At 38.1% G+C, this 27,594-nt stretch overlaps 5 protein-coding genes across 5 annotated transcripts; 2 read left to right on the top strand and 3 right to left on the bottom strand.

Annotated features, from left to right (window-relative positions):
* The first annotated feature begins 669 nt into the window (after positions 1-669).
* On the top strand, positions 670-5,443 carry LOC101305979 (polygalacturonate 4-alpha-galacturonosyltransferase-like). Its single transcript, XM_004306832.1, has 10 exons — positions 670-781; positions 1,827-1,885; positions 2,000-2,059; positions 2,181-2,321; positions 2,417-2,480; positions 2,561-2,604; positions 2,803-3,137; positions 3,249-3,606; positions 4,026-4,613; positions 4,769-5,443. Exons 1-10 carry the CDS (start codon positions 670-672, stop codon positions 5,042-5,044), a joined length of 2,037 nt encoding a protein of 678 aa, XP_004306880.1. The 3' UTR covers positions 5,045-5,443.
* Positions 5,444-7,368: 1,925 nt separating this feature from the next.
* On the bottom strand, positions 7,369-9,826 carry LOC101306269 (gibberellin 20 oxidase 1-like). Its single transcript, XM_004306833.1, has 3 exons — positions 9,202-9,826; positions 8,392-8,713; positions 7,369-7,762 (listed from the first exon to the last, which is right to left on the bottom strand). The coding sequence occupies exons 1-3, from the start codon at positions 9,696-9,698 to the stop codon at positions 7,454-7,456; spliced, it is 1,128 nt and encodes a 375-aa protein (XP_004306881.1). The 5' UTR covers positions 9,699-9,826; the 3' UTR covers positions 7,369-7,453.
* Positions 9,827-17,398: 7,572 nt separating this feature from the next.
* On the top strand, positions 17,399-18,927 carry LOC101311230 (gibberellin 20 oxidase 1-like). The gene is made up of 3 exons (XM_004308375.1): positions 17,399-17,943; positions 18,058-18,379; positions 18,664-18,927. The coding sequence occupies exons 1-3, from the start codon at positions 17,399-17,401 to the stop codon at positions 18,925-18,927; spliced, it is 1,131 nt and encodes a 376-aa protein (XP_004308423.1).
* Positions 18,928-21,268: 2,341 nt separating this feature from the next.
* On the bottom strand, positions 21,269-23,010 carry LOC101311523 (glyoxylate/hydroxypyruvate reductase HPR3-like). Its single transcript, XM_004308376.1, has 2 exons — positions 22,564-23,010; positions 21,269-21,959 (listed from the first exon to the last, which is right to left on the bottom strand). Exons 1-2 carry the CDS (start codon positions 23,008-23,010, stop codon positions 21,435-21,437), a joined length of 972 nt encoding a protein of 323 aa, XP_004308424.1. The 3' UTR covers positions 21,269-21,434.
* A 1,079-nt stretch (positions 23,011-24,089) lies between these two features.
* LOC101306560 (glyoxylate/hydroxypyruvate reductase HPR3-like) lies at positions 24,090-25,696 on the bottom strand. Its single transcript, XM_004306834.1, has 2 exons — positions 24,962-25,696; positions 24,090-24,750 (listed from the first exon to the last, which is right to left on the bottom strand). Exons 1-2 carry the CDS (start codon positions 25,406-25,408, stop codon positions 24,226-24,228), a joined length of 972 nt encoding a protein of 323 aa, XP_004306882.1. The 5' UTR covers positions 25,409-25,696; the 3' UTR covers positions 24,090-24,225.
* Positions 25,697-27,594: the final 1,898 nt, after the last annotated feature.

A 27,594-nucleotide genomic window follows, 5' to 3' on the forward strand; every position in this document is an offset into this window, starting at 1 on the left:
CGTCGTGAGAAAGGGCGGGTCTCCGTCGCGCTTTTGGGGGTCGGGTTTTCAAATCCTTGAGACGCTCATTGATCTTAGAGAAACGGGGAAGACAAAAGGGTATAAACGTTAATAAAAAAGAATCATATGGACTGTTATATCATTTAATAACTTTAGAGGTAATCATTTTATCATCAAATATGTTTTAGAGTTACCTTTTTATCGTGTGGAACAATTAAAAATTTTTTTATCATTTATATTTACAAATGATAGTTTTGTGTTATATGCCTATAAATAAAAAACAGAAAAAAAAACATTTAAATTATTATATCTTTTTTTGTTTTTGGTTATAAAAGAAGGATTATTATATCCATTAATTATTAATATTAATTTTTTTAGTAGGAATTAATTATTAGTTTAATTGTGCTGAAAGAAAATAAAAAAAGATTAACTATGAGTAGGACGTCGGGGGCGAGAGAGAAAGAGGAAGAAGAAAGAGACAGAGACGACGGTGGAGCAAAACTCTAAATAAAATCGGAGGTAAAAATCACACTCCTCTCAACTCACTCTTCCACTTTTCCGATGGGGATTCCGATTCTCTACCCCATTAGATCCCCTCTCTCTATCAATCTCTGACCTTTCTCTTTCTATTGAATTGAAGCTGATTGAATTCCAGGCATCGATTCGCAAATGGCGGTGAAGCGCGGGCTCCACCGGAACCGAGCCGCCGGATCTCGATTCCCTATCGCGGTTTTCATATTCGTTCTCTTCCTCGTTCCGTTGATTTTCTTCGTCGGCCGTGGCCTCTACACCTCTGGTATGGCCTCCCGCTCTCTCAATTTCTTTAATTTGTGCTAGGGCGAATGTGTCTGTGTAATTTAGGTTTTGCAGATCTCAATTAGGTTTGCAGTTGATGAAAAATTTACTGCTTTTTCGCAATTGCTCTCTTATTTGCTTCAGAGAAGCAGGAAGAGTGGAAATTTAATGTCCTGTTGATACAGTTACTGATCCGAAAACCAGGAATGCTGTTTTGTGTTCCTACTGTTAACAATATATGGTGCCCGGGCTTTTCTAGCTGTGAGGAATGCACATTTGTTTCAGACTTCGCAAGCGTTTTGTGTGTTTTGATATAGTGATCATAAGAGTGTGCCTTGCGGTATTAGGATCGGGAGTTTAGCTTTGTGTCGGTACTTAGATGGTCAGTTTTAAGCAAATTTTGGTGATATATGAATGAAACTTGTGTCACGAATCCTTAGTTTTTATGGTTCTTGTATCGTTTGTATCTATATAATAGCCAGGATGCCACAATGGTGTTTTGATACAGTTGCAGTCGAGAACAATATTAGTTGTTTTTCTTGCATGTGCAATCGCTATTACTATAATAATGCGATATTGTTTAAATGCTGTTTAGTTGTAATCCACTATTTATTTGTACCACTTTATAGTAGCTGAGATAGTGGAGGTAGTGAATTCCTAAGCCAACTACCAAACCTCAATGCAAGTGAAAATGATATAAGGAGTTTATGGACGACTCTTCTTTATCATGATTCTGAGTTTCCTTAGAATCTTGCTCGAGATTTTAGCTGTATATGTTGCCCGTTATCATCTTGTAGGTGGCCTGTATTTGAGGTTAAGGTTCACGATTAAGTGATGTGACTGGTAATCCTGTGAAAGTCATGTTGAAGAGATATTGGTTTATATGTTGTGTACTTCTATTGTGAACCTGGGTTCTTGTTGTAACTATGATAAGTTTCCTAAAGGTCAATCCAATGGCATATTCATTTGTATATGTAGTTTGTTTTTTCTGCAAGTTACATGTTCATGCAAGACTCTCTAGTCTTGACTAGATCTGATTATTGCTATTTGTGCAGATAAAAATGATTATATATCTGGTCCTGGTGAAAAGGTATGGCTTCATGATTGCTTTGATTTCTGCCTCAAATCTTGTATGCATACTGGTTTTTACGATAAAGTAAAATTAAATTACAAAACTGTTTTGAGAACCACGTTCCTGGTGCAGACTTTGGATTGGAGGGAGCGAGTGGTGCTGCAACATGCCAAATCTCTTTTTTCGAAAGAGGCAAGTGCAACTTTACTAAATATGTGCTATGCCCATTTCTGAGTTCATAGACGTGGTGGTAGTTTTTCTTTTTTGCTGAGTCTTCTTCCTAACCAGCTTTCTGATTGGATCAACATATTAGGTCATTGATGTGATTGCAGCCAGCACAAATGACATGGGACCTTTGAGCCTTGATTTCTTCCGGAAAAACAATTTGTCAGCTTCGTGGAAAGTCATTGGGGAAATGACATCGTCTGTAACAGATCCAAAGGTTAGTATGTGTGTAATGCTTTCTGCTTGGAGTTTTGTCTATTCCGTATGCTGGAAAGATATCATCAATTTGTAGCTGCTGATTGCTTTTGTTTTGTTTGTGCAAAGATAAATTTGACAGCCGTAGATGCAAAACAAGAGACATCTAGGGCTGAAGTGGATGATGCTTCAGGTGATTAATATGTTCCTATAGAATTCTCTCATGGTTGTGAATCACTTCTATATTTTTATTGATTTTATTGTCCTTTGCAGATAATCATGCTCAACCTCTTGATGCATCAAAACTAGCCCGAAGGGTAATTATCATACTTACCTACGTTCCTTGTTCTGTTTGTTGTATGGTTACACGCTTGAACATGTCTATTCACCTCTCGGCTTAGAAGATAAATATAATTGACTCTTATTAGCAATATTATGTCTATTTGGTGTTTCTAATCTTGTATTATTGCAGTACCAGTTAAATTCTAATTTTTGCATTATATGCAATTCTACAGCAACTAAGAGAGGCTAAACGTGCCAGCCGTGCAACTGAGTTGACACGACACGATGATGAATCAATTGTAAAACTTGAAAGTGCAGCCATTGAACGCTCCAAATCAGTTGACTCAGCTGTTCTCGGAAAATACAGCATTTGGAGGAAAGAAAACGAGAATGAAAACTCCGACTCAACAGTGCGCTTGATGCGTGACCAAATCATAATGGCAAGGGTTTACTTAAGTATTGCGAAGATGAAGAACAAGCCTGATCTATATGAACAACTACAGATTCGATTGAGAGAATCTCAGCGTGCATTGGGAGAGGCAACTGCTGATGCAGATTTACCCAAAAGGTACCATGTTCTTGAATGTCTATAGTATATCTGTGTCTTCTTTTATATATAGTGAATTAGTGATTATTGCGACACTTCTCACCTTTTTTTTTATGGCTGATTCACTTGTAGTGCACCGGAGAGAATAAAAGCTATGGGCCAAGTTCTTTCAAAGTCGAGAGAGCAACTGTATGATTGTAATCTGGTCACTGGCAAGCTGAGAGCAATGCTTCAGTCTGCAGATGAACAAGTGCGTAGCTTGAAAAAGCAGAGCACATTCCTTAGTCAGTTAGCTGCCAAGACCATTCCAAATGGAATACACTGCTTGTCTATGCGCCTAACTATAGATTATTATCTCCTTCCTATGGAAAAGAGAAAATTTCCTAGAAGTGAGAACTTGGAAAATCCTAGCCTTTATCATTATGCTCTCTTCTCTGACAACGTCTTGGCTGCATCGGTCGTCGTCAACTCTACTGTCAAGAATGCCAAGGTGAGCTGAATTATAAATTCTACACTTCTTGTGCGTGCATTTCTGTCTTGCAAACAAATTGAAAAAAAAAAAAAAAATAATTTCAGTATGTAAACCATGCTTTTTATTTGACGTCAACCATAGTCTCTAAATCATTTAGAGGAACAGGATTCAAGACATATTGACTTCTATTGTCTTGATGTTTTATCATGACTGTCTTTTGCATATTTCTCAAGTAGGTCCCATCTTTGGTTACATCAGATCAAGAAATCTTAAAAACTGAAACGTACATTTTTATTGAGCTGAGGGCATGAGGCTCATGTCATCATTTGATCTACTTGACGATGGCTTGCTCTATGCGCCCTGCTTTAATTGTTCCTCAATTCTTTCTTTTCCCAATCTGATCGTCATTTACTTGTATGCTTTCTTGGTGATTGCAGGATCCTTCAAAACATGTATTCCATCTTGTTACTGATAAGCTTAACTTTGGAGCCATGAATATGTGGTTCTTATTGAATCCTCCTGGAAAAGCCACAATTCATGTTGAAAATGTTGATGAGTTTAAGTGGCTTAACTCATCGTACTGCCCAGTTCTGCGGCAACTTGAGTCTGCTGCAATGAAAAACTATTATTTCAAGGCTGACCATCCCACCACTCTCTCATCTGGCGCTTCTAATCTGAAGTACCGTAACCCGAAGTATCTCTCAATGCTTAATCATTTGAGGTTCTATCTTCCACAGGTCTATCCCAAGTTGAATAAGATTTTGTTTCTGGATGATGACATTGTTGTCCAGAAAGACTTAACTGGATTGTGGGCAGTGGATCTACATGGAAAAGTCAATGGTGCAGTAGAAACCTGTGGTGAGAGCTTCCATCGTTTTGATAAGTACCTAAACTTTTCAAATCCCCATATTGCAAGAAACTTTGATCCAAATGCATGTGGATGGGCATATGGAATGAACATGTTTGATTTGAAGGAGTGGAAAAAGAAAGATATAACCGGTATCTATCACAAGTGGCAGAACATGGTGAGTGTCTGGAACCTCACGTTTGTGTTTCTGAATGTTTTATTCTTTTACTTTGGTTTGTGCCAAAAATCAGCAAATAAGTGTTAATTCTTGAAGTTATGATTCTTCTTAAAATTGACCATTGCTATTTCTTTCCATTTGTGTGGTGATTTTAGAATGAAGAGAGGACACTGTGGAAACTTGGAACACTCCCTCCAGGGCTAATCACATTTTATGGGCTGACACATCCACTACAAAAGTCATGGCATGTGCTTGGTTTGGGATACAATCCAAGTCTGGATAGGAATGAGATTGAGAATGCAGCTGTCGTACACTATAATGGTAATATGAAACCATGGCTGGAGTTGGCGATGACAAAGTACCGAGCATATTGGACAAAGTACATCAAGTATGACCATCCCTATCTCCGCAGTTGCAAGCTAAGTGAATGAATATGAAAATGGGGATTTACGTAAATAGTGGAAACTCTGTCTCATTCACCTGCTCCTTGGTATGTTCATCTGACAAGTCACGTAGGTTATTTGTGGTTCATCAAGAGAAGGTATTGGCTTTTCTCTTTACCACAATCCACCATTGTTTATTCCATTTGTAATTCATTCAATTCCATTCCATCATTCGTCACCCACTGCAACCGGGTAGCAACAAATTCTTTGCCTAAATGACCTGTATAATAAACTCAATACCTTTATTTTGTTTGAAGCTAAGATGCAAAACATGATTAGGTTCAAATGTCCAAGATGATGCTGTATTCTTTGAACAACATTCTCACGGATAATGTAATTTGTAGCGAATCTCTTATATTAATTTGTTAGAGCACCAGCCCTGTCTTCATTGTATTTTTCTTAATGTTTCAGTGGGTGATTTGGTGTTGAGCATGATGCTCGGATGCATCTGTTTATTTCCTTACGTATTTTAGTTGTTATCCTTGATATTATCATTTTGATTTCCTGGGCTGAAATGTGAGACTTATGGCATGAAGTAAGAGCATAAATTATGGATTCATATGTTTCACTTCGTATAAATTTACTGTGGGATGGGAAATATTTTCCGACTTCGCTAAGCTGGTCAATTATTGAATGTATAAATTGAAGCGAAAGAGATGTAATCCATAGCCTAACAGAACGCAGTAGCAGCGAGCAACGACCCAAAAATACAGCCAGACCATCTGGAGAAAACGCTGCAGGCGCAAAGCGTGGTAGGCGGCCTGGAGCATAGCATAAGAGGAAAGGGAGCCCAGACGGTGGAACAGCCAGGGGAGGCTGGGTCATTTGACTGAAATGGAACGCTTTTCCCCTATGAAGTAAAGGGAAGTGCATTAATTCTTGGGGGCGAGCCAAATGTAAAGAAGTCAGATTAAGATATGAAAGGTCGCAAATCGCAATGACAGAAGTTGCATAAGAAATATTATTATTATTATTTTTAAGAGTAATGAATAAATTATTGATAAAAATTATACCATCTTACAAGATCAATGTTCGATTCTCAAAGTTACTCAACTACATACAAAACACTAATGTCCAAAATGGTGGACATTACGACTAGAAGACTCTAGAATCCTACAAACCCTAATTAAAGGCACCTAACACATCTGCTTGAGGCCTAGAGACCCAACGGTCTATTTGTTGGTTGATATGTTTGTGTAGTCTTTAATTAGGTCACGCATGTACGTCACCTAGACTTGTAAATGGATCGTAGTTGGAGTGGATCGATCTAAATCTGGATACGTATGTAATATAAGTTTTCAATCTAAACCCATCAAACCCGATCCGCTACCCTTCAGACAGGCTTGGACCTGAGATTTTGAGGCCTGAGTCGAAATTTCAAAGCTAGGCCCTTAAATTATAGTTTAATTCTAAATTTTTTTAATTATATATATAAAGATATTTCAGTAACTGAAACTATGAACTCAAAATCTAATTATAGAACATCATATCTAAAATGTTCTGATGATTATAGTTTAGGAATTCTATTTACAGTATGAAACCTATTTTAAGCTCTTACCTTTTTTTTTTTTTTTTCAAAAAAACTTGCCTTATTTTGTTTTGGGTACAATTTCGAGTAGAAATTAAATTAAAATGTTAACACTAATTACGATAAGAACATGTTTGATCCCCTTTTTTTGGCCCCTTAATTACAGTCATTACCATTATCTTCTTTTAATTGTGTTTAGAAGTGGAGATGTGACATTAATTGTCAATTCCATTAATTATTTAACTATATTTGATCATAAAATGAGCTTTATTTGTTTTTTTTTCTTGGCCCTTAAGATCTTTGGGTCTTGAGTCGATGAGCTCTTAGGACTCCTATCAAGTCCGGGCCTGCCTTCAGATCATTGATAGCTTTAAATCTGTATCGGTGGGTTAACGAATACCGGACCCATTAGTCTTATCAATTTAATATAGAATATTCTTAAATCTAAGATATAATTTTAGAATTTGGGTGGTTTAATTCTTCATGTGTGAACGTTAGAATTGTAGTATTCTTATTGATACATGTGACAACAAAATAACAACTTTCTCTTATATGTAGAACTTTAAGGACAACTAAAAAGTCGTCCTCATTTTTTAAATGCGAAGTCATGTCTTTATTTGTGTATCTAAATCTTTTCAAGAGTGTATTTGTAGTTTTAAAAAATAGAGTCTATCACCAAACAGTAAATCAATAATATTAATGCCGAACACATTTTATAGATCAATCAGAAATATATGTTCTTAAGGACACAATTCATGCTTTGGATTGACAGAAAACTAAAATTAAGAACAAGCCAGATAATATGGAGTCTCTTTATTTCTGTATTATTCTTGCGCAGACAAAGACTTAAAAGGTGCGCAGACAAAGACTTAAAAGGACTTAACAAAGACTCCCTTTCCTTGGTCTTTGTTTTTCTCTCCACCCTCTTGCTTAATCCAGTCCACAAAAGCATCAATGGTGCTCAAGTCAGCCCTGCGTTTTTTCTGGGTAAATTCTAGCAGAGTAGGCCAAGTAAAGTCTGGGTACAACCTAGGGCTATCAGCACTGATCAAACTTGCTGGTGCAGACACTACTCTGTCCTTGTGTGGAACGATAAAGAAAGCAAGAGATTTCCTTGCAGTTTTGTTATTTACCACAGCTCTATGCTTGCAGCTCTTGTAAATCCCATTGCACAGAGCCTGAAAGTTGACATCATTACGAAAATAGTGTGTAGATAATTAGAGGCTAGCTATAAGGAAATAGTGTGTGGAGGTTTGAAGTTGATCACATACGTAAAATTTACATTGTTCTTTACTACTAATATCAACGAAGCCTAGCCATATAGTAACACCCAAGCTAAAGAGATCCATAGACCTAATTGAGACATTCCGAACTATTACCTAAACAATGTGGCTAATCTGATCAAGACAACAATTCTTGAGGGGTCAAGGTGAACTGGGTGAAGGCAATTTAAGTGTAATTATACGAACAATATATACCTCTTCTACGCTATTTTTTTTTTTTTGAGGGAAAAAGAGAAATATCTATTATTGATCAGAGATCATGACGACCAAAATGTCAAGCATGAATAGTCCAAAGACTATACAAATGCAAAGCTGCGTTAAATCAAGCTACGGCTAAGAATTGAAATAACAACCTCAAAGCTTCATCTAAAAAGGTAGATGATGAACACTAAAAAGCATAATAACCTGTCGTACCCTATCAGCAACACTGCCTTTCCCGATTAATAACCTCAAAGCTTTATATATACCTCTTCTATGCTATATTATTTTGCAACATATTCAATTAATTAATAGAATTAACTCACCATAAAAGTATCACCAATGTTGATAACAAAAGAACCAGGAACAGGAGTAACAGTGTGCCACTTCTCATCGACAAACACTTCAAGGCCCCCGACTTGATCCTGATGAAGGATTGTCACAGAAGTGGGATCACGATGAGGTCCAGTTCCCAGTGTTAAGTCTGGTTTTTGGCAGATTGGATAGTAGTTCCACCTTAGGATCGCTTCGTTTCCTTTGTAATATTCTTTGAAGTACTCCCGCCCAACTCCCAAGCTCAGTCCCAGTAGCTCCAATACCACATTGCCTACTTTGTTCACCACTTCCGAGTATTCTTGGTACAACTTCCTAGAAAGACCAGCACATAACTAAAAGCAATGAGCACAATATATCTTAATTAAGGTCTCAAAATGAGAGTATATCAACAGATCCATCAGAAGAATTTCGACATTGCTGAAAGCTAAAGGAAAATTATAGGGGATCCGGAGTCAACTAAAATGCACTAAATCTAATTATTGGAAAGAAGAGAATTAACACATTAAGAGAAAATATTGGAGATGTATTGTAATTGTTTTTTTTTTTTTGAGAAACGGAGATGTATTGTATTTGACATCTATAATTTGGGAAAATCGTCTATTTTACAGACCTTGGTATGAGATTTTGCTGACATTTTTTCCTTCTCTACGTATAGTCTAAATTTCTTGGGATGTGGTAATTTATCATTAATCTGGTAATTTTTGATAGATAGATGTAGATCATGTAAGATGAATATATGACATCACGTACAGTATAGACAATTAGACCTATCAGGAGGTGGGATCAGAGTGTGTTATTACCCCATTTCTCTGAAATCTTCACCCAATACATTCACAAAGTAGTCATCGACGATTGTTGAGCACTGGCTCTCAGATGAATACCTGACACTAAGTGTCTCTTTCCATGGAAGCTTGGAGTTAAACCTGCCGGTGAAGCTGCTAGTGTAACCCCAACTGTCTCCAACCTTCCTCTGAGCCCTTTGCTTCTCCGAGAGCTTCCTCCCAAAGAAGACATCAAAGTAGTCATGAGCTTTAGCAGCGAGCTCCGGATCAACTCCGTGGTTCACAATGAGGAAGAATCCATGCTTCTTGCATGCCTCGTCGACTGCACGAATCGACTCTGCAACGATTGATGGATCGCCACTGAGGAAGCCGTTGAGGTCGATGGCCGGAGCCTGAAGGTCCGGCAAGTCGGAGCCAGGCTTCTCGTCGTCCGGCCAAATGAAAGGGGAAGGGATGTTGGATTGGTACTGAATGACTTCGGTGTCGAAAACTACAGGGGTAGTTTGCTCAGGCATGGTTTAGGGTTTTCTGTTTGCAAAGCAGAGACTCAGAGACAGAGAGATGATTTGTAACTGAAGAAGGGCCAGACCTTGCAGAGCTTATAAGGAAGATGGGGGAGGGTAGATAAGGTCGCAGATATCTCGTTTCATTTGTAGAACATTCAGAGGGTGTTTTACAAGTGTAGCATAGGTGTCTTACAGGTATGATATTAATTGCAGGATCCATGCATGAAGCACACTTGTAGTTTGTTGTGAGAGGAATTTAAATCATCTTTAACGCATACAACCCTTAAAAGGAAGCACAGGAACGCAGGAGAATAGTCCATCCATGGAAATTAATCCACCAGAGGTTAATTGATTCATGCTAATTATAACAGATAATATACAGATAATATAAAAGGTTGATTAATGTACAGATAATATATTAAAGGTTGCAAGTGCTGAACAACCTTTCCTTCTTTACATTTTACACTACATACACATAAACACATTTGAATTCAAATCATCTTTCCAAATTAATTTTGCCAAAGTGCTGAAAAACCTTTCCTTCTTTAAATAAATTTACATTACATAAACATGAATTCAAATTATTATCTTTCAAAATTTTGCCAGCCTGTTAAATAATTTTCTTTTTGGTCTGTGGTCACCTCTAAATTTTATGGATATTTAGAGAAATATATTTGGCACTTAAATTTATTTAATAATTAAGATGTAATCCACTGACCACTAGATTTAGATAATAAAATGTTAATGCTCATAAGGCTAGGAATGAAGGCTGAATGTACCGGGGCCGGGATAAGGTTGGAATGTAATTGTTTAAAATAATAATAAAAAAAAATCCATATTACAGTACGTACATGCAGACAGATATCTAAAACACAATTATATATATATATATTTTTTTTATATAAATACATATACAGTATATATATTTAAGAGAAGTTTTTAGCTTATTAGCTAGCTAGAGAAACATCTTAACACTTCGGTTTTAATATATATCATCCATTGACAGTAAAGTAATTACTGGAACACGAAAGATGATTCATTAAAAATCCGATAATCACAATCCAATCATAAATTTGTATTACAAAATAAAAACGAATTTGATCAAGCTGATTCAATATGGTAGTTTAATTTGACCCCTAGTCTGTAGGCCTAGAAACTAGAAAGTCTTTAACGATACCGTGTTTATCCTATCGAAAAAAGGATGCGTAACGTATAAGGCGAAACCTGCAAATTAGCATTGGAAAAACTAAAAAAAAAAAAAAAAAACAAATGCGACAAAGTACACAAAGAGATGCAAGCGACATCAAATGCATTAACAAGAAATCATCAGAGTGCGACCTCGCAATACCTTCCGGGAAAACAAATTAAGAAATATGCAGGATAATGCATGTTTTTAGGTTTGCATATATGAAAGAGCGGGATATAATTAAAAAGCTTGACAGCCCTTGACATAAAATAAGTTTCTAATGCAGTACTCTTTATCTATTCTGAAGAGCATAATCAAGACTACAATGGTCTTTATAAATGAATCTATTTTTGTATCATTAGCTAAACTGCTCCCTATGTGTAAATTAAGAGCAACATCCGATGCGTAGTTTTAAATGTGAAGAAAATAAAATTATAGAAGTTCTGATCCTTTGTAACTCGATTATGATTTTTTCAATTTTTGTGTATTTATGTATTTCTTTTTCTAAATTTTACCATGACAATTTTTGGTAAAGCTGTTGAGATCGACCTTGGATATATATGTGTAGCAGATATGTGTACAATATGTAATATATATGTACGTAGAAAATGTTTTAAGTGTTTAGTTACTATGTTAATTAATTAGTCGAATAGTAATTAAGCTGCTATCATCAGAATCCAACCCTTAACCGCTTTGCCGGATTGACTTGTCCAATCCGTCATCCCAATCCAACCATGCATATATAGTACGGTGATCCAGATGTGGGTTGTACGTGGCCGTATACGTACTCTATAGTGATGAAGAACCCTAGCCAGATTATATATATACGTATGTGTGTGTGTAATCTTCAGCATGCAACTAGTAATTAAATCCAAAACATGTGAGATTTGCTTTCATGGGTTCATCCTCTTCATTTCATTTTGATGTCTCAACTCTCAACCAGATCGTAATTGCCAACTCGGCCTAACAGATAGTTAAACAAGAGCAATTAAAAACATCAACTCAATTTTGATTGAAAAGGATCAATTAAATGCCATGCGTAGATTAGAAAAGAAATCATGAAGCTCAGCAGTACTTATTTTGGCTTTTCCATGATCATCGTCTGCATTAAACAAATCGCAGATGAGTCATGAACAACACCATCATCAAGAAGTTTCTTGTGGAGATTAAACTAGGATAAGATGATAGGAGTGTACACTAGCTATCAAGTTTGGAAATGCAGATCTGCATGTTGGGGCACTATTGATCTATCGCAGCTTCAACATCAACAGTACCAGAGCACTTGTCTTCACACCAACACTACTAAACCCGACCCTTGTCTCTATTATCCCTCCTTTTTTTTTTCTCTTTCTTCTTCTTCTTCTTGAAATTAGAATACTACGTACATTTATCTGTGATAAGATCCCTAATACAAACATTATAAGCTTTGTGGAAATCGCAAGTGATGCTACTTTTGTTGTTTCTTTCATTCTTTCATAACTTGCATGTATGTGCATGCCCGCTTCTGTTTGTGACAAAGATGCTTCAACTGATTTACTACACAGCACTCTAGTTATAAGAAATAGATAAAGATATCTTCTTTTATTTTATTCAAGTATGGTTATCAACTTAACATGAAAACGAAACATATTGGATTTTCTATTTACTCCCACTAAAAACAGATTTTGGGATCTAGTTGCACTTTTGTAGCTGGAGAAAAACTCTAAGTTGGCAATCATTTAGGTACGCCGTAGTCCCATGCTATGTGAATATTGAAGATATTTTACGTGTGACATGTTCGTCCTTGACAAGAATTCACTTGGTTAATTAGTTGGTTATATATATGATCATAATTACAGTTTTCTGAACTTTGTGTTAATGACATGTTCACTCAGTCACTTGGCATGGATGTTCGGTAATTTCTCGTACGTAGGCGAGTGTGTCTTGTAGTTTTTTTTTTTTTTTTTTCTCTTACTTCATATCTCTCGTTCTCTCCAAACTTACGGTTTTGGCTCCGTCCTATGACTTATGTAGTAGTTAGATAACCTCATGCAAGCCTCGCTCTATGGATCTGCACGTCTGCACCAGTGAGACTCGATCGAAAACAACAATGAACTGTTGTACTAAAGAAGCGATAAAATGCATGAGAGCAAGTGATAATTTGATCGAGTTTCCATTTCATCGACCTTAATTTCCCACACTTTATTTTCTATGTTGGATGTTGATTGATGTGGAAACATAACATTCTCAAGCAAACAAATAGGTACATTAACAAAAGTTCATTTTGCAGTTTCCCACGTTAATTTATTCACCACGTGTACATTTCCTCTCCTTGTCTAAGAAATTTTCTTACAGAAAGTCCCACCATATATATATCGACAATTGTTTAGGCAAAATGGTAACTTAATTATATGCATGCACAGATCACCATTAGTGAACGTAGAGAATTGCAAGAACTTGGATAATTGAAAAATATTACCAGTTTACCACAATGAACAGGTTAAACCTACACAATACCATGCATGCATGCAACTCGAGAAAGTTTAGTCATATATACCATGTTAGGCTTGTTTCAGTAACTTATTGCATTGATAGATGATCCTCAAGTTGATAATTGCATACATCTCTCATATTTACATAAATAAATACCTCTGAAACTTGTATGTTCGTAATTATAGGTCGTGCATGTATAATTCAAATTAAAAATCCACATTATGTGACGGGAGTCAATAAGAGACGACATTGAATATGTCACTTCTTTTTTCTAAAATGTATGTATATATGTTTGCATTAACATAGAGATGTCAATTGCATGCTTTTGATAATTTAAATTAATTGAGGGTCTGAATTTAAAAACTAGGTATAGGTTGATTTATGAGTTTCAAAATTCTACTGCTATTATATTGTTAAAATTCTCTTAATCTCGTACTTTTTAAAGGTTGGGAGTTACCATAGATGCTATCTTGAAGGAGGCAAATCAGGCAATGCAGCTTCTTTTTTTTTTTCTCTTTCAGTTCGATCTGCAGCTTGATTAGAACGTTGTCTTACACGTAGTACTTACTGCTGGACGCACAGTAGTACTCTAGCATAAACCATATCAATTAGCTGATATCATATGCTTTCTTACTTCAAATTGTAATTTAATATCAAACAACTCAATCTTGAAATGTTTTAATTTTTTTTTTTTCGATGAGAATCTTGGAATGTTTTGAATATATAGAAGAGAACTAGCTAGCTTCTAAATAAAGATGATATAATAAGTTTCAGTTTAGTACAATTTCGTATAATTTAGAAGGGTTTAATTTGTTGTGCCATTTGGGATCTTCAGATCAATTTGGGTGGCGTTTACTAAACTTGATTGAGATTAAGAAGAAATGGAAAAGATAAGGAATGATGGATAAAATAAATGGGAGAGATAATGAGTCATTCTTTTTGCATGTTTACTCGTTGAATGAATGAGAAATAATGAATTAGAATGGAAATGAAGTTGTTTACAAAAAAACCCTTTTTAATAAACTTTTGTATTTGGTAGTTTAGAGTTTACATAAAACTATGAGGTTGGTTTTGGAAAAAAGTTGATTCATTTATGAATGAGTTTCAATACCAACTCCCCTTAAAGAAATGAAAACGGGGGAATGATTTCAGATTTTGTAATGGGACCCGCATAAAATTGATTCCCTCATGGTGTAAGTAAGCACATATTTAGAGGAGAATGCCTTGGCTCAATGCGCATGTATTGTCGATGGGTGTCGGGGTTGGGTTGTAACCTTTGGTCTAGCTCGATTTATGTTTATATATATTCTTTTTGCTTTCATGTTAGACTTAATAACTTGTTAGATGCATCGATGACTCGTAATGCCATTTCAATTTGCTTTCCGGTGGCAACATAGTTAGAAAACTGTTTTAGTTTTCTTTTATTTTACTGTATGGATCCTGTCTGAGAAGTATCAAAAATCAACAGTTAGGGTGTTGGATTGATGGTACCTTGGCGGCAGACTCGACTTAAAATCAGTCAATAGTTTTGAATCTTTTGATGTACTTCCGATGACTACATAGTAATAGGGGTACAAAGATTCTAATTTTATTTCACTTTTTACCTTTTAATTTATCCCTTTTTTGAGCGCAGATACTTATGCAAGTGTAAATATTATGTGTCATGACTCATGATCTTAAATTCACGGGCGACTTTATATAAATGTCTTTGTAATCTTATCATAGATAAATTAAGTCTTTATTTCTACTTCAGAAAAAATACATATTCAGCTTCTGAAATTGGTGATTGTGTTGGTGTTGGGGCAGTCTTAAGAGATAGTTTGATTGGGAGATTTGGTGTTGGCTATTGGGCAAAGATTGCAAGGTCATCTTTGGCCTTCTGCTGCTGAACTCATGATAGTTATTACAGGGCTGGAGGAGGTGATTCAGGGTGGCTGGCAGCTAGTGTGCATGGAGACAGATTGCTTAGAATCTGTTAGTTTGGTGAATGGCGTGGGGGAGTGCTTTGCTGATGAGGTGTGCTAGTTAAGAGAGTTAGAATGTTGCTAAGTAAGATTGGCAGGTCTGGTATTGTTTATGTGCCAAGAAATGCTTAAGTTGTTGCACATTGGATTGCTAAGTTTGTAGCCCATCTAGAGGGGTGTTATTCATGGTTAGGATCAGAGTTGGGTCTAATTGGATCATGGATGTCATTGTTAATAGACCTGTAACTAGATCTAGTGGTGGGAAATGCTATCCACCACCGATATTTCTCATGCTTTGTTATCGCTTTTCGTTTGTATAAATTTATTCATGTTCCTAAAAAAAAAATAATAAAGAGTTGGAATGAGAAAACCACTGCAAAGTAATCTAATGGTTCTTGCCTAGTTGTGTGTGCTCCCCAACCTAAGTTCGAACCACGATATTGTCAAAAGTGGGAAGAGGAGGGGTTGCAATGCCCTACAGCTGACTGTCTTGACCCCTAACGGATTAGTGTTTGGGCCTAGAAAATTTTTAGGATAACTCGATCTTGAATAAAAAAAATTAAAAACAGAATTGATGCCGTTGGGACTTATTTTCTTGATGCCGTTAGGACTTGTTGGTCATATAATAACCACTCTAAATATCTCTCCAACTTCATCTCAGCACATCAAAATATATAGTACTTCTTATTTTTTTCCCCAACATCTTCGAAAGCAAGAATAAACATCCTTACAAATGAAATGTGGATCGCACTTCATCAAACCACGATCAAAATTGCTCAGCTATAGAGTTCATTCTTTCTACTTCAAGAATACTAAAGATCACACTTTTATACTACGTTTGTAGTGTTCTGCAATCTTTGGCAAATGGTTCTATCATGGAGATCATGCCCTTAAGCCCTTTGTCCCTTGTCTTTCCCTTTTTCTCTGTTTTCTGTTGAAGACAAGCATAAGCTGGGTGACCTCAAGGACATGTTCAGTCCAGATTGGAATATGTCAATGGTGCTACTCACACTGGAAGTCAGCTTTCGGCTTTCTACCCAACACTTGAGAGTACCATTTCACACCAAATTACCAATGCATTCATCATTTGCCATGTTAGCTTAAGTATTGCTGATGGCAGTTTGCAAGGATGAGATAAGATGCTATAAATTGTTAAGCATGAAATGAAATCACAAGTTTGATGGAGTTCCAAATTTGATTTAGTGCACACACCCCTTTTACAGGTTCTCTGAAGAATCTATCCCACCACAACTTGAACCAAGAAAATAATAGACTTGTCCTGTCTCATTTTTCATCTACCTTTAGTTTTTTCTCATTTCTCATAAGCTCTGAAAATCCTTCAATTTCCTATATAAATGTCAATTTCTTTGGTTAAAATTCAAGTAAAAGCTCAAACCCAACTGCAAAATAAGGGCAGCTTGCAAGATTAGTTAATCTTAGTGTATAGTGTTCAACCCTGATAGTCTTATTCTATGTAATCCCACTATTTTTTAAGTATCAAAACATGTAATCTCACACCTCGTGTTTTGTCACATGCCAGTACCATGATAGAACAAAATACAAAAGAAAGCTATGCTTTGCCTGAAATCTTAAACATATCTTAAAAGAATAACTAGTTTGTGGTATTAGAATCCGAGAAGGAGAACCTTTCCTTCACAAAGACCTCAAACTGTTAGTTTGACACACACTTATGATGAATCTAGACCTGCTAAGGAAACTGTACGTGTATGCATTTGTTTATGTTGGGGGTACGTACTGTAATATTCCTGAAAGATATTATAGCTAAGCGATAAGATATAAGACCAATACACAAAACACACAGAGAAAGAAAGAGAGAAAGAGGGTGACTTACCAGAAAGAGAGAGCTAGAGGAATGAGGCAACAGTAAACTTACATTAGATTCTTAAATTTGGTACGACCTCCCCAATGAACAGTCTTGGCTGTTTCTGTCCTCTCCCTCTTCTTCTTCATAAACTCTGTCCTCCTTGCTAACTCTTCCTCAAAAACCATCTCCCTCTCTCGCTCTCTCTACCTAATTCATAATTATACCTTCCCAAATCTTGAAAGGGTACATTACCATGTTAGCCATGCCAATGCCTCCTTCTAACCATCCTTCATCACTAAACCAAACAAAGCATGAGAATGAACGAACCTCTTTGGTCTTTGATGCCCCAGTTCTACAATATGAGTCCAACATACCACCCCAGTTCATATGGCCAGACAACGAAAAGCCATGCCCCGATCGACTAGAGCTTCTAGTTCCTCCCATTGACCTGAAAGGCTTTCTCACCGGGGATGCTTCGGTTGTCTCCGAAGCCATTCGTACCGTCGACGAGGCATGCAAGAAACATGGATTCTTTCTCATTGTGAATCATGGAGTTGATTTCCAACTCATAGAAAAAGCTCATGAGTACATGGACGCGTTCTTCAGCATGAAACTCGCGGAGAAGCAAAGGGCTCAGAGAAAGGTTGGTGACAGCTGCGGATATGCTAGTAGCTTCACTGGCAGGTTCTCCTCCAAACTTCCTTGGAAAGAAACTCTTTCTTTCAGATCCTGTGCTGATAGCCAGTGCTCAACAATTGTGAAGGACTATTTCGTGAATGTGATGGGTGAAGATTTCGCAGAATTCGGGTAAGGACACCAACCTTTCTCACAAATACTAATCCAACAAAATAATCACCATAAACTCCTGCATTATACAAATAGTACTTTACTCATCAAGTAATGTACTTTTGTCTTTCACAGGAAGGTGTACCAAGAATATGTTGAAGCCATGAACAATCTCACTAATGGAATCATGGAGCTACTAGGACTAAGCCTAGGAGTTGGTCGAGAGTATTTCAAAGAATTCTTCGAAGGAAATGATTCCATAATGAGGTTGAACTACTATCCAATATGCCAGAAACCAGATTTAACCCTAGGAACTGGTCCTCACTGTGATCCCACATCGTTGACGATCCTGCATCAGGACCAAGTTGGTGGCCTTGAAGTGTTTGTTGATGAAAAGTGGCATGCCATCACTCCTATCCTTGATTCCTTCGTTATCAACGTTGGTGACACATTTATGGTAAGTTCTTCTATGCATTAGCTACTCAAGTCTCTAACTTTGTTGACAGAAATCTCTCCCCTTCCCCTAAGAAATATGCCAAGTGTTCCGACTCATAACTTCAGTGATATTGCAGTTTAATCAACATTTTACGTATGTGTTAGTCTCTGTCCAAAAGGCTACAAACATCTAAAATACTCCTTCATGTTAGACAAAACCTAGGATCTCCACAATGCTTTCTGCTCAAAATAACATGCAACACTGTTTACGAATTTATGCCTTTTTCTCTTGATGTGGTTTTTCAGGCTCTATCAAATGGGATATACAAGAGCTGCTTACACAGAGCAGTTGTAAACAACAAAACTGTAAGGAAATCACTAGCTTTCTTTCTTTGCCCAAACAAAGACAAAGTGGTGACCCCGCCAACAAGCTTGGTCGATACTGAAACACCAAGGTTGTATCCTGACTTCACTTGGCCTAGTCTGCTCGAGTTTACACAGAAGCACTATAGGGCTGACATAAGAACCTTGGATGCTTTCTCTGACTGGATTTCACAGAATAGCAACTAAACCCAGTAAACAAAACTTGGGCGATTAATAGTGCTTTTGGTGGTGTACAAGGAAAATAGGTGACCGGAACAGAGGGAATTAGGCTGTTTGTTATCGTGGGAGAGAATCATCATATATTGTAAATGAATGGAACAAGAAATTTGGAGGAATAAATTAACTAAAGGGCTCCATATCTTGTTTCTAATTTTTAATTTTCTGTCAATTCAAGCATGAATCATTTTAATTAATATATACTTTCTTGACCACTAAATGTATTAAACTTTCACATCCATATACTATCATATATACTACTTATTCTGATTTGCCAAAAAAACATATTCTGATTTCTGCATGTACAGCCGTCATCTTTCAAACGATGAGATACAAATAACGGAACAATTAGACATTCTTATAATACTGCATGCTGATTGGTTGATAATTACATACTTATAGGTCAAGAAGTAATGACATGTGAATTTCAACATGGATTATGGATATATTTTTTATTTTGTTTTTGGCAAAACAAAAATTTTATTGAATCCAAGAGAGGTAAAACAACATGGATTTAACAAGTGGATTTCGACAAGGATATAACAAGTGGCATAACGCAATTTGAATAAGATGTAAAAAAAGATTTACGAAAGTTTTAGAATACTTGTTTGACATAGACATATTTTTAACCGAATTGATGGAGGATTAATCATGGGGCAAGAGCTTAATTAATGATTCATAATAATGGATTCCCCCCAAGCAGATGAAGGTTTTTGGTTGGCTTCGACCATGCAAAGACTTAGAATGTGGTACTGTCTATCATGCACACAAGTGGAGTATCTATGCTCGAGGTTTTCAAGCAAAAGAGACTGGTGATCTAGTTTGCCATCTGTTTTGCAATGATCTAAAACTTGTTTGGGTGCAAAACGTCTAAAATAATGAACATGTAAAGGATTTTACATATATTGATCAATTATGGTGGAACAGTTTGAATGCTCTTGAGTTTGCAAAGAAAAAAATAGTCTTCTCGATGTTTAGCAAAGAGGGAGAAAACTTTTATTTTCTTTCTAAGTTGAGATGATATAAAAAAGGAATAAATGTGTATTTAGAAAATATATATGGTAGTATTGGTATATTTTGAATGAGGGTAATATATGAAGTTTAAAGATGTGTATTTAGTAAAATGTTAATATTATAAAGTTATTTGGTCGTGTATTAAGTGTGAGATGTGTATTTAGTATTTAGCCGTGAATAAAATTTCTCTTTGTATATGAACATTACTATAAAAAAAAAAAAAGTCGGTGAGCCGTGACCCGTTGGCAACTTTTTGTGATATTTGATTCTCGCCTTTCTCTAACTTGGTGGATATACAAATGACAATATGAGATCATTTGCTTCTACCAACTTAGATCATATGCATATGCCTAAGATCGTCTGTGGTCATTGCTTTAGTTTTCATGGTTTCTTCTTAGGGGATTAATGATTTTCAGAATAAAATAAGATGGATTAGGTAATTTAAACTCTTAGTTTAGTAGTTCAGATTAAACCACAAATGGTGGAAAGATTGATACATCTACACTTGCTGGCTGTATGAGAATCTACTAATCCACACAAAAGAAACAATTAGCATGAATAATATTCCTTTAACTTTAGGAGTCTCATACAATAATAATTGACCAGACCAGTGAGACCACATCTTTGAACCATGAAAAGCAACACAGAAGAGAAGGAGATGCTCTGTCACAAATGTCATTCCAGCTAGAAGAAGATCATGGATATATGGGATTCCAAACACATCATAAGCATTTTCACCCTCCATGTCCGTACAGGTGGTGTCTTTGGTCCTCATAGCAGTGGTGGATTCTAGGCCTTGATAATCCCAAATTCCCAATGACATAGTGGAAGTAAAGGAGAGGTAATGGAAGTAGGGATAAAATTAGCTGTCGTCTCTTTTGTGCGTTTAAGATAAGAGTCTCATATCATTGGAAAGAAAATGAAGGAAAAATCTCCTCCCAAGCCATACATACGATTTTCATGGAATTTGGCTTTTTAAATAACTCTATGTATCTATGAGATCAAGTATGAAATCATGTTTACTCGTACTAAATTTAGTATCCATTGTCCTCTTTGTACTGCTATGATTGAGAATCCTGTATTTTACATGACCTTACATGACTACCAATAGCACCCTTACAGGCATTGTTCATACTTCGCAGTTAAGATGAAACAAAAGCAACAAAAATTGCTATATATTAGCTTTAGTTTTCATCTGGAGTACCACAAAGAATCGTCTCTCTAAATGTCACAAACATCATTCGGTTACTAGAAGACTGACTCCACTCTACATTCTAAAACCTTGAATGTTGAAGTTGAACAGAATAATATCAGCAGCATCACTTCAATTACTTCGATTCAATGGCAAAATGTTGGAAGCCAAAAAAATATAACTGGGTCGGGTCCTTACACAGTTTAGTAAAACAGAAAATAGCTTTGATACACAATATCCAGGCAAAATAAACCAGCAAATAAGATCATATTTAGTCATCCATGGCTGGAGTAACCAGAGGTTTATTGGAGAAGAAAGCTGCCAGATTGGCGATCATTAATTCACTTCCTCTCTTTAACGATTCTAGTGTATAAACACCCCTATGTGGAGACAGAACAACATTGTCCATTTCCACCAGCTCTTTCGGTATATGAGGCTCATTCTCAAACACATCCAAACCAGCACCTCTGATCTCTCCGTTCACCAAACACTTGACCATTTCTTTCTCATCAATAATTGCCCCACGCCCTATGTTAACCACCACTCCATATTTTCCCAATGCCAATAAGACTTCCTTGTTGATCATGTGGCGGGTTTGGTCTGTCAATGCACAACAGATGATGAGCGCATCATTATTAGCTGCAAGTTCACAGACATTGGAATAGAAGGGGTATGACAAAGATGGCTTTTCCCTCCTTGAGTTGTATGAGATGATGCAGCCAAAGGCCTCGAGTCTTTTGGCAACTTCATAGCCAATGCTTCCCAATCCAACAATACCAACTCGCTTTCCACCTATCTGCAATTAAGATATGAAGTTGTTGAATCATGATAAATCACAAGTTGAAGCTCAGTAATCCTGACACATTTTGAGACATCTACTTATGACTAAATGACTAATATCATTGTGATAGGGCTAATACATGGAATTCATAACTTTACCAATTACCACTTAATAGATTTTCACTGAAGAACAGAGTTTTGGTACATTTTCTACTAGCCACATTCCTTACAAAACTGTAACTACTATATTCTAACAAGACATACAGACACAAATCCTTATGATGGATTTTGATGAGAAGATGGACTTTGAACAAATGAAAAAAGTGCCCCCTAGGATTGGCAAACTTATTTCTTCAGTTCAATCTACTAAAGCATGATGACGTTTAATTTGGCTGACATTCGGGATCCATTAATCTGAGGTTTCCTGAGGTCTAAGTCCGGATTTAAGGGTATGAAATCTTTTCAGACATACTCATAATCTGACTAGTTACCACTTTCTAAACAAAACACTTGGCAGTAAACTCAAATCCCAATATCCTAAGTTCCTAACTTCAGTTCCCTAGTCCAGTTAAACACATAAAAGATCAATAATTCAATGATGGGTGGAAGTAAATAAAGACCTTGGAACCAAGAGGATAGTCTCCTTTGCTACTCCAAAGCCCACGTCTCACATACCAATCAGCTGCCGAAATCTTCCTATTCACATCGAGAAACAACCCAACAGCGAGATCAGCAACATCTTCCGAGTACGCATTTCCAGCATTGGTCACGGCAATCCCACGCCGCCGGCACTCCGCTTTGTCCACGTGGTTGGCGCCGGTGCTGACGGACACCACGAGCTTCAGGGCCGGTAACTGACGGAGGAGGTCGGCGTTGACCGGAGTCAAAGCGCGGCAGAGGAGGGCCTTGGCGGATTGGGCGTGGGTGGTGAGGTACTGGTCCAGAGGGAGTGGGGATTCCCATGCTCGGAGGATGTTGAACTTTTTGGTGAAGTCGGATTCGAAAGAGATGAAGGCTGGTGGTGGGTTGATGATTAGGACTTCTGGAAGGTTTGGCAATGGAGCCATTAGACTATTGGAAGTGAGATCAAGATCAGTTTGGATTTTGTTCCCAAATTATTGGAAAAATAAAGAATGAAGTCAATGAACACTGTGGAAACAGTTGGACCAAAAATAGTAGTTTGGTACTTTGGTTGGTGTGTATTATTGTGGACAACAATGAGTCAAAGTTTCCCCAACAATAGTAACTTGGCTGGTCGAGTACTCGAGTTGGTGTGGAACTCACACTCGGGTTTGAAATCCCACTTAAATTGAGTAGAGAGAAAAGGTATAGAGGTGGCGTTTTGGACACCAGAACCGCCACCGGACCGATGAGATGTAATCGGAGTAAGCTAATTGCTCTGGTTACATAATTCTTTTGGTTAGGTACTTAAGTTATCCTAGTTTTACCTCATTAGGTGATAAAGTAATGTGGTTTCTTGTATCATTTGGAGGAGAGATTTCCTGAAACTCAGAGCAAGAGCAACACATGTAGCAGATCCTTATATATTTGAGCTCTAAATGAGTGGCCAAGTAGCTAAAGGAAAATCACTAACACTTGCTGGTATAATGAAGCTCGTGTATGCACTTAATTGTGGTACTAGATGATGCTCTTTGATCGAATGCAAAGGAAACAAATAGATGTAGACTAACAAGTCCTACCTCCTAGATTTGGGGGAAACAAGCCACAAACTGTTCTAGCCATGACACTCTGACGGACAATTTTCATATAGCCTTAGCTTGAACGGCAAAACCTCCCACCGGAAAAGCTTGCTCCGATGTCTCCACACAACAGCCGCGACACTCTTCCAGTACGAAGCACATACAATTTTCATCGAATATGGCGTTGGGGCTTTCCATGGAACTTCATACGAATTTCTCTTTACTCACACTAAGTTTAGTATTCTCTTGCCAGAAACTCATATATTTATGACTGCCAATAGCAGCCACTGGGATACAGAATACAAGTCATACTGGTTTTTGCTGTAAAGATAGAAATAAAAGCAACAAAAGCTGCCCTGTATAGCTTTAGTTTGATCTAGAGTGTACCTTTCGAGAATTCTTTCTCTCTGAATGGTCACAAACCTCATTTGCTTACTGAAGACTGACTCCACACTTCGCAATTGTAAAACCTATAGTGAAGTTAAACGGAACAATGCTATCGGCATCAGCCTTCATTTGCTTTAATGACAGAAACTTGAAAGGCAAGGAATGCATACAACTCACTTAAATAATCATATTTATTCATGAATATATGACTGGAGTAACCAAAGGTTTATTGGAGAAGAAAGCTTCCAAATTGGCGATCATTACTTCACCTCCTTCCTTTACAGACTCTACTGTATAAACAGCCTTATGTGGAGACAGAACAACATTATCCATCGCCACGATCTCTTTTGGTATATGAGGCTCATTCTCAAACACATCCAAACCAGCACCTCTAATCTCTCCATTCACCAAACACCTGACCAATGCTTTCTCATCAATAATTGCACCGCGCCCTATATTAACTACCACTCCATCTTTTCCCAATGCAGATAAGACTTCCTTGTTGATCATGTGCCGGGTTTCGTCTGTTAACCCACAACAGATAATGAGAGCATCATTGTCTGCTGCAAGTTCACTAACATTGGAATAGAAGGGATATGACAAAGACTGCCTTTTACTCCTTGAGTTGTATGAAATCTTGCAACCAAATGCCTCGAGTCTTTTGGCAACTTCATAGCCAATGCTACCCAATCCAACAACCCCAACTCGCTTTCCACCTATCTGCAATGAACATAGTAAGAAGTTGAATCATAAAGACCACATTTTCAGACATGTAGTTCAGCAGTTGTGACAAAACGCATTATGATCGGGGTAACACATGCAATCAGAGAATACCCAAGTTTGTTTAAACACAAAGAAGAAGTAACAACAATCAAGAAATGACAGACCTTGGAAGAAAGAAGAAAGTAACAACAATCAAGAAATGACAGACCTTGGAACCAAGAGAATAATCTCCTCTGCTAGACCAAAGCCCACGTCTCACGTACGAATCAGCTGCCGAAATCTTCCTATTCACATCGAGAAACAACCCAACAGCGAGATCAGCAACATCCTCCGAGTACGCATTTCCAGCATTGGTCACGGCAATCCCACGCCGCCGGCACTCCGCTTTGTCCACTTGATCAGCGCCGGTGCTGGCGGACACCACGATCTTCAGGGCCGGTAGCAGACGGAGGAGGTCGGCGTTGACCGGAGTCTCGGCGCGGCAGAGGAGGGCTTGGACTGAGTGGGCGTGGGTGGTGAGGAACTGGTCTAGAGGAAGAGGGGACTCCCATGCTCGGAGGATGTTGAACTTGTGGGTGAAGTGGGATTCGAAACAGATGAAGGCTGGTGGTGGGTTGATGATTAGGACTTCTGGGAGGTTTGGCAATGGAGCCATTAGAGATTGTGTCTGTGGTTCAGAACTGGAATGAGGATGAGGAATCAGTAGAAACAGTATTCAATTTCGCTCTGTCTTCCCGAACTGATGGGAAAGAACAAAACTGTTTAAGTGATTCTAGGCTCTATTGGGTCCTTGATAAAGACATTCACAAACACTGGCCTAAATCAAAAATAGTAGAGAACTATTAAGTGATATCCTTTCTCTTGTTTCGATATCTAAATTATTGGACTCATTCACTTCGAGCAAGGAGCCTCCAAGCTTCTGATAGATTGTCTACACCGAAAGATGAATGTTGATTGACGGATTAAAGTGGTACTTAAGGACATCCTGAAGCTTGCTTCATAATTTTTGACTCCATTGTGTTTAGTTATACATTTTGTGAGGCTAACTTTTTAGCAGACTGTCTTGCTGATTTCGCTCAGTAATGTCATGCTCATATAATCTGGTTTAACTGTCTTCCCCTTGTTGTGTCTCTAGCTTTTCATTTGGATCAGTCGGAAGGGGGGTTTTGTTTTGTAGTTGACTAGTTGTTGTTTTTTTTTTTTTTTTTTTTTGAGGGAAAAGGAGAAATATCCATTGATCAGAGATCATGACGACCAAAAGGTCAAGCATGAATAGTCCGAAGACTATACAAATGCAAAGCTACGCTAAATCAAACTACCACTAAGAATTGAAAAACAACCTCAAAGCTTCATCCAAAAAGGTGGATGATAAAACACTAAAAAAGCATAATAACCTGTCAACACCTTAACAGCAACATTTCCTTTCCCGATTAGAGGCCTAAGACCCAATGGTGTACCTTTGACCTTTCATCGTAATAGAAAGGAAGCATCACAGAGAAGGTGTCAACAAGGATCTTTTCCTAGTCACCCTAGGAAGACTACTCCTCCTCAGCCTCGGATTCGAGGCCTGAGACCACATCAGCATTCTCTCCCAAGCTTGGTTCCATGGAGTCCGAGCACTCTCCCAGCAGCAAATTCTTCTTGGTCTGACTTCCCCTCGGCCTACCTTTTCCTCATTTCTTAGGAGACTTACCTGTCTTCTTGATGCCCAGCGCACCTCCATCAGCCGTATAGAAACCTAACTCCTCAGGGTTCAGAGGCAACGGAGCAAATGTCAACATATGGCGAGCACGTTTACCCTCAGGAGTTGTCTCTTCTTCCCTGCCCCACCGCACACCGGCGACTTTAGCTGGCGACGGGAACACTAAACCTCTCGAATTTGCACAGATCTCTTCGCTTTTGGGAAGAGGGAAGCCAGGGAGGGCGAGTTAGGCACAGTGAGGGTTGGGGTCGAGTTAGCCCTAAACACTATTGGTGGAGGCACTGGTGCCCTAGGCGCCTCTGAACCCAGGTCAACCACCTCTTCAGTCTCTCGGGGACATGCCTCACCCCCATGATTCAGCATGAAACATGTACGACATCTTCCAACCAGTCTCTCATACCTGTAGATCACTTGAAGAACATCCGTTGGTGAAACCCTAATCCGGCGATCCAAACGTACCGGCTGGTTCAGAGGTAAGGTAATCCTGACTCGGGCAAGCCCTCGCTGGAAACCCCCGTTGTCAACCTGCAGAACCGCTCCAATAGTCTCTGCCACCAACCTCGCTGTCGCTGCTGTGGAAAGAGCCGCCGGGAGTCCTTCGATCCGAACCCAAAGCCACACAAAATCTAAGGGCACAGCCATGATGTCCGAGAAGCCATCATAGTCGTTGAGGATGATCATAGCTCTTTGGTACGCCCATGGTCCTCCTCTCTTCACTCTGATCACATCCCTCTCAGACGAGAACGTGAACAGAAATCAGTCTCCTCTTGCTTGCACTTCCACCTGAGTTGAAAGCCTCCACATGGAGCGGATTGCGCTCCTAAACGCATCGAAGATAATTGCACGAGTGGTATTCAGACGTCCAACAAGATAGAAACGTGGAGCCATGAAACCACTCTTAGGGCATCGGAGATTACCCAGATCCACCGGTTCTTCTTGGTTACTCAGAGAGAGCTTTGAGATGAGGCTTGCCTTTACCGAAGCAGTAGAGGCTGCCGCAGTTTTAAGCGCCATGGAGGTCGTTGCCATGGATGAGGGACTTGCCGCTCAGTCGAGAAACCCTAACCCTAATAGAGAGAGAGAGAGAGAGAGAGAGAGAGAGAGAGAGAGAGAGAGAGAGAGAGAGAGAGAGAGAGAGA

This window comes from Fragaria vesca, linkage group LG7 (genome assembly GCF_000184155.1).
Source record: "Fragaria vesca subsp. vesca linkage group LG7, FraVesHawaii_1.0, whole genome shotgun sequence".
In the NCBI taxonomy this organism is placed as follows: Eukaryota; Viridiplantae; Streptophyta; class Magnoliopsida; order Rosales; family Rosaceae; genus Fragaria; species Fragaria vesca.

Bases quoted from the DNA above. Each gene is read 5' to 3' on its own strand.
- LOC101306269 (XM_004306833.1), bottom strand. From the start codon at position 9,698: ATGCCTGAGCAAACTACCCCTGTAGTTTTCGACACCGAAGTCATTCAG. The intron at 8,714-9,201 runs GTAATAACACAC...TGGTCTTTCTAG, and splicing joins GAAGATTTCAGAGAAATGGG to GAAGTTGTACCAAGAATACT. The intron at 7,763-8,391 runs GTGAGTTAATTC...GTCAACTTTCAG, and splicing joins ACATTGGTGATACTTTTATG to GCTCTGTGCAATGGGATTTA.
- LOC101311523 (XM_004308376.1), bottom strand. From the start codon at position 23,010: ATGGCTCCATTGCCAAACCTTCCAGAAGTCCTAATCATCAACCCACCA. The intron at 21,960-22,563 runs GTCTTTATTTAC...TCTTAATTGCAG, and splicing joins ACTATCCTCTTGGTTCCAAG to ATAGGTGGAAAGCGAGTTGG.
- LOC101311230 (XM_004308375.1), top strand. From the start codon at position 17,399: ATGCCAATGCCTCCTTCTAACCATCCTTCATCACTAAACCAAACAAAG. The intron at 17,944-18,057 runs GTAAGGACACCA...TGTCTTTCACAG, and splicing joins GAAGATTTCGCAGAATTCGG to GAAGGTGTACCAAGAATATG. The intron at 18,380-18,663 runs GTAAGTTCTTCT...GTGGTTTTTCAG, and splicing joins ACGTTGGTGACACATTTATG to GCTCTATCAAATGGGATATA.
- LOC101305979 (XM_004306832.1), top strand. From the start codon at position 670: ATGGCGGTGAAGCGCGGGCTCCACCGGAACCGAGCCGCCGGATCTCGA. The intron at 2,605-2,802 runs GTAATTATCATA...GCAATTCTACAG, and splicing joins CATCAAAACTAGCCCGAAGG to CAACTAAGAGAGGCTAAACG. The intron at 4,614-4,768 runs GTGAGTGTCTGG...TGGTGATTTTAG, and splicing joins ATCACAAGTGGCAGAACATG to AATGAAGAGAGGACACTGTG.
- LOC101306560 (XM_004306834.1), bottom strand. From the start codon at position 25,408: ATGGCTCCATTGCCAAACCTCCCAGAAGTCCTAATCATCAACCCACCA. The intron at 24,751-24,961 runs GTCTGTCATTTC...TGTTCATTGCAG, and splicing joins ATTATTCTCTTGGTTCCAAG to ATAGGTGGAAAGCGAGTTGG.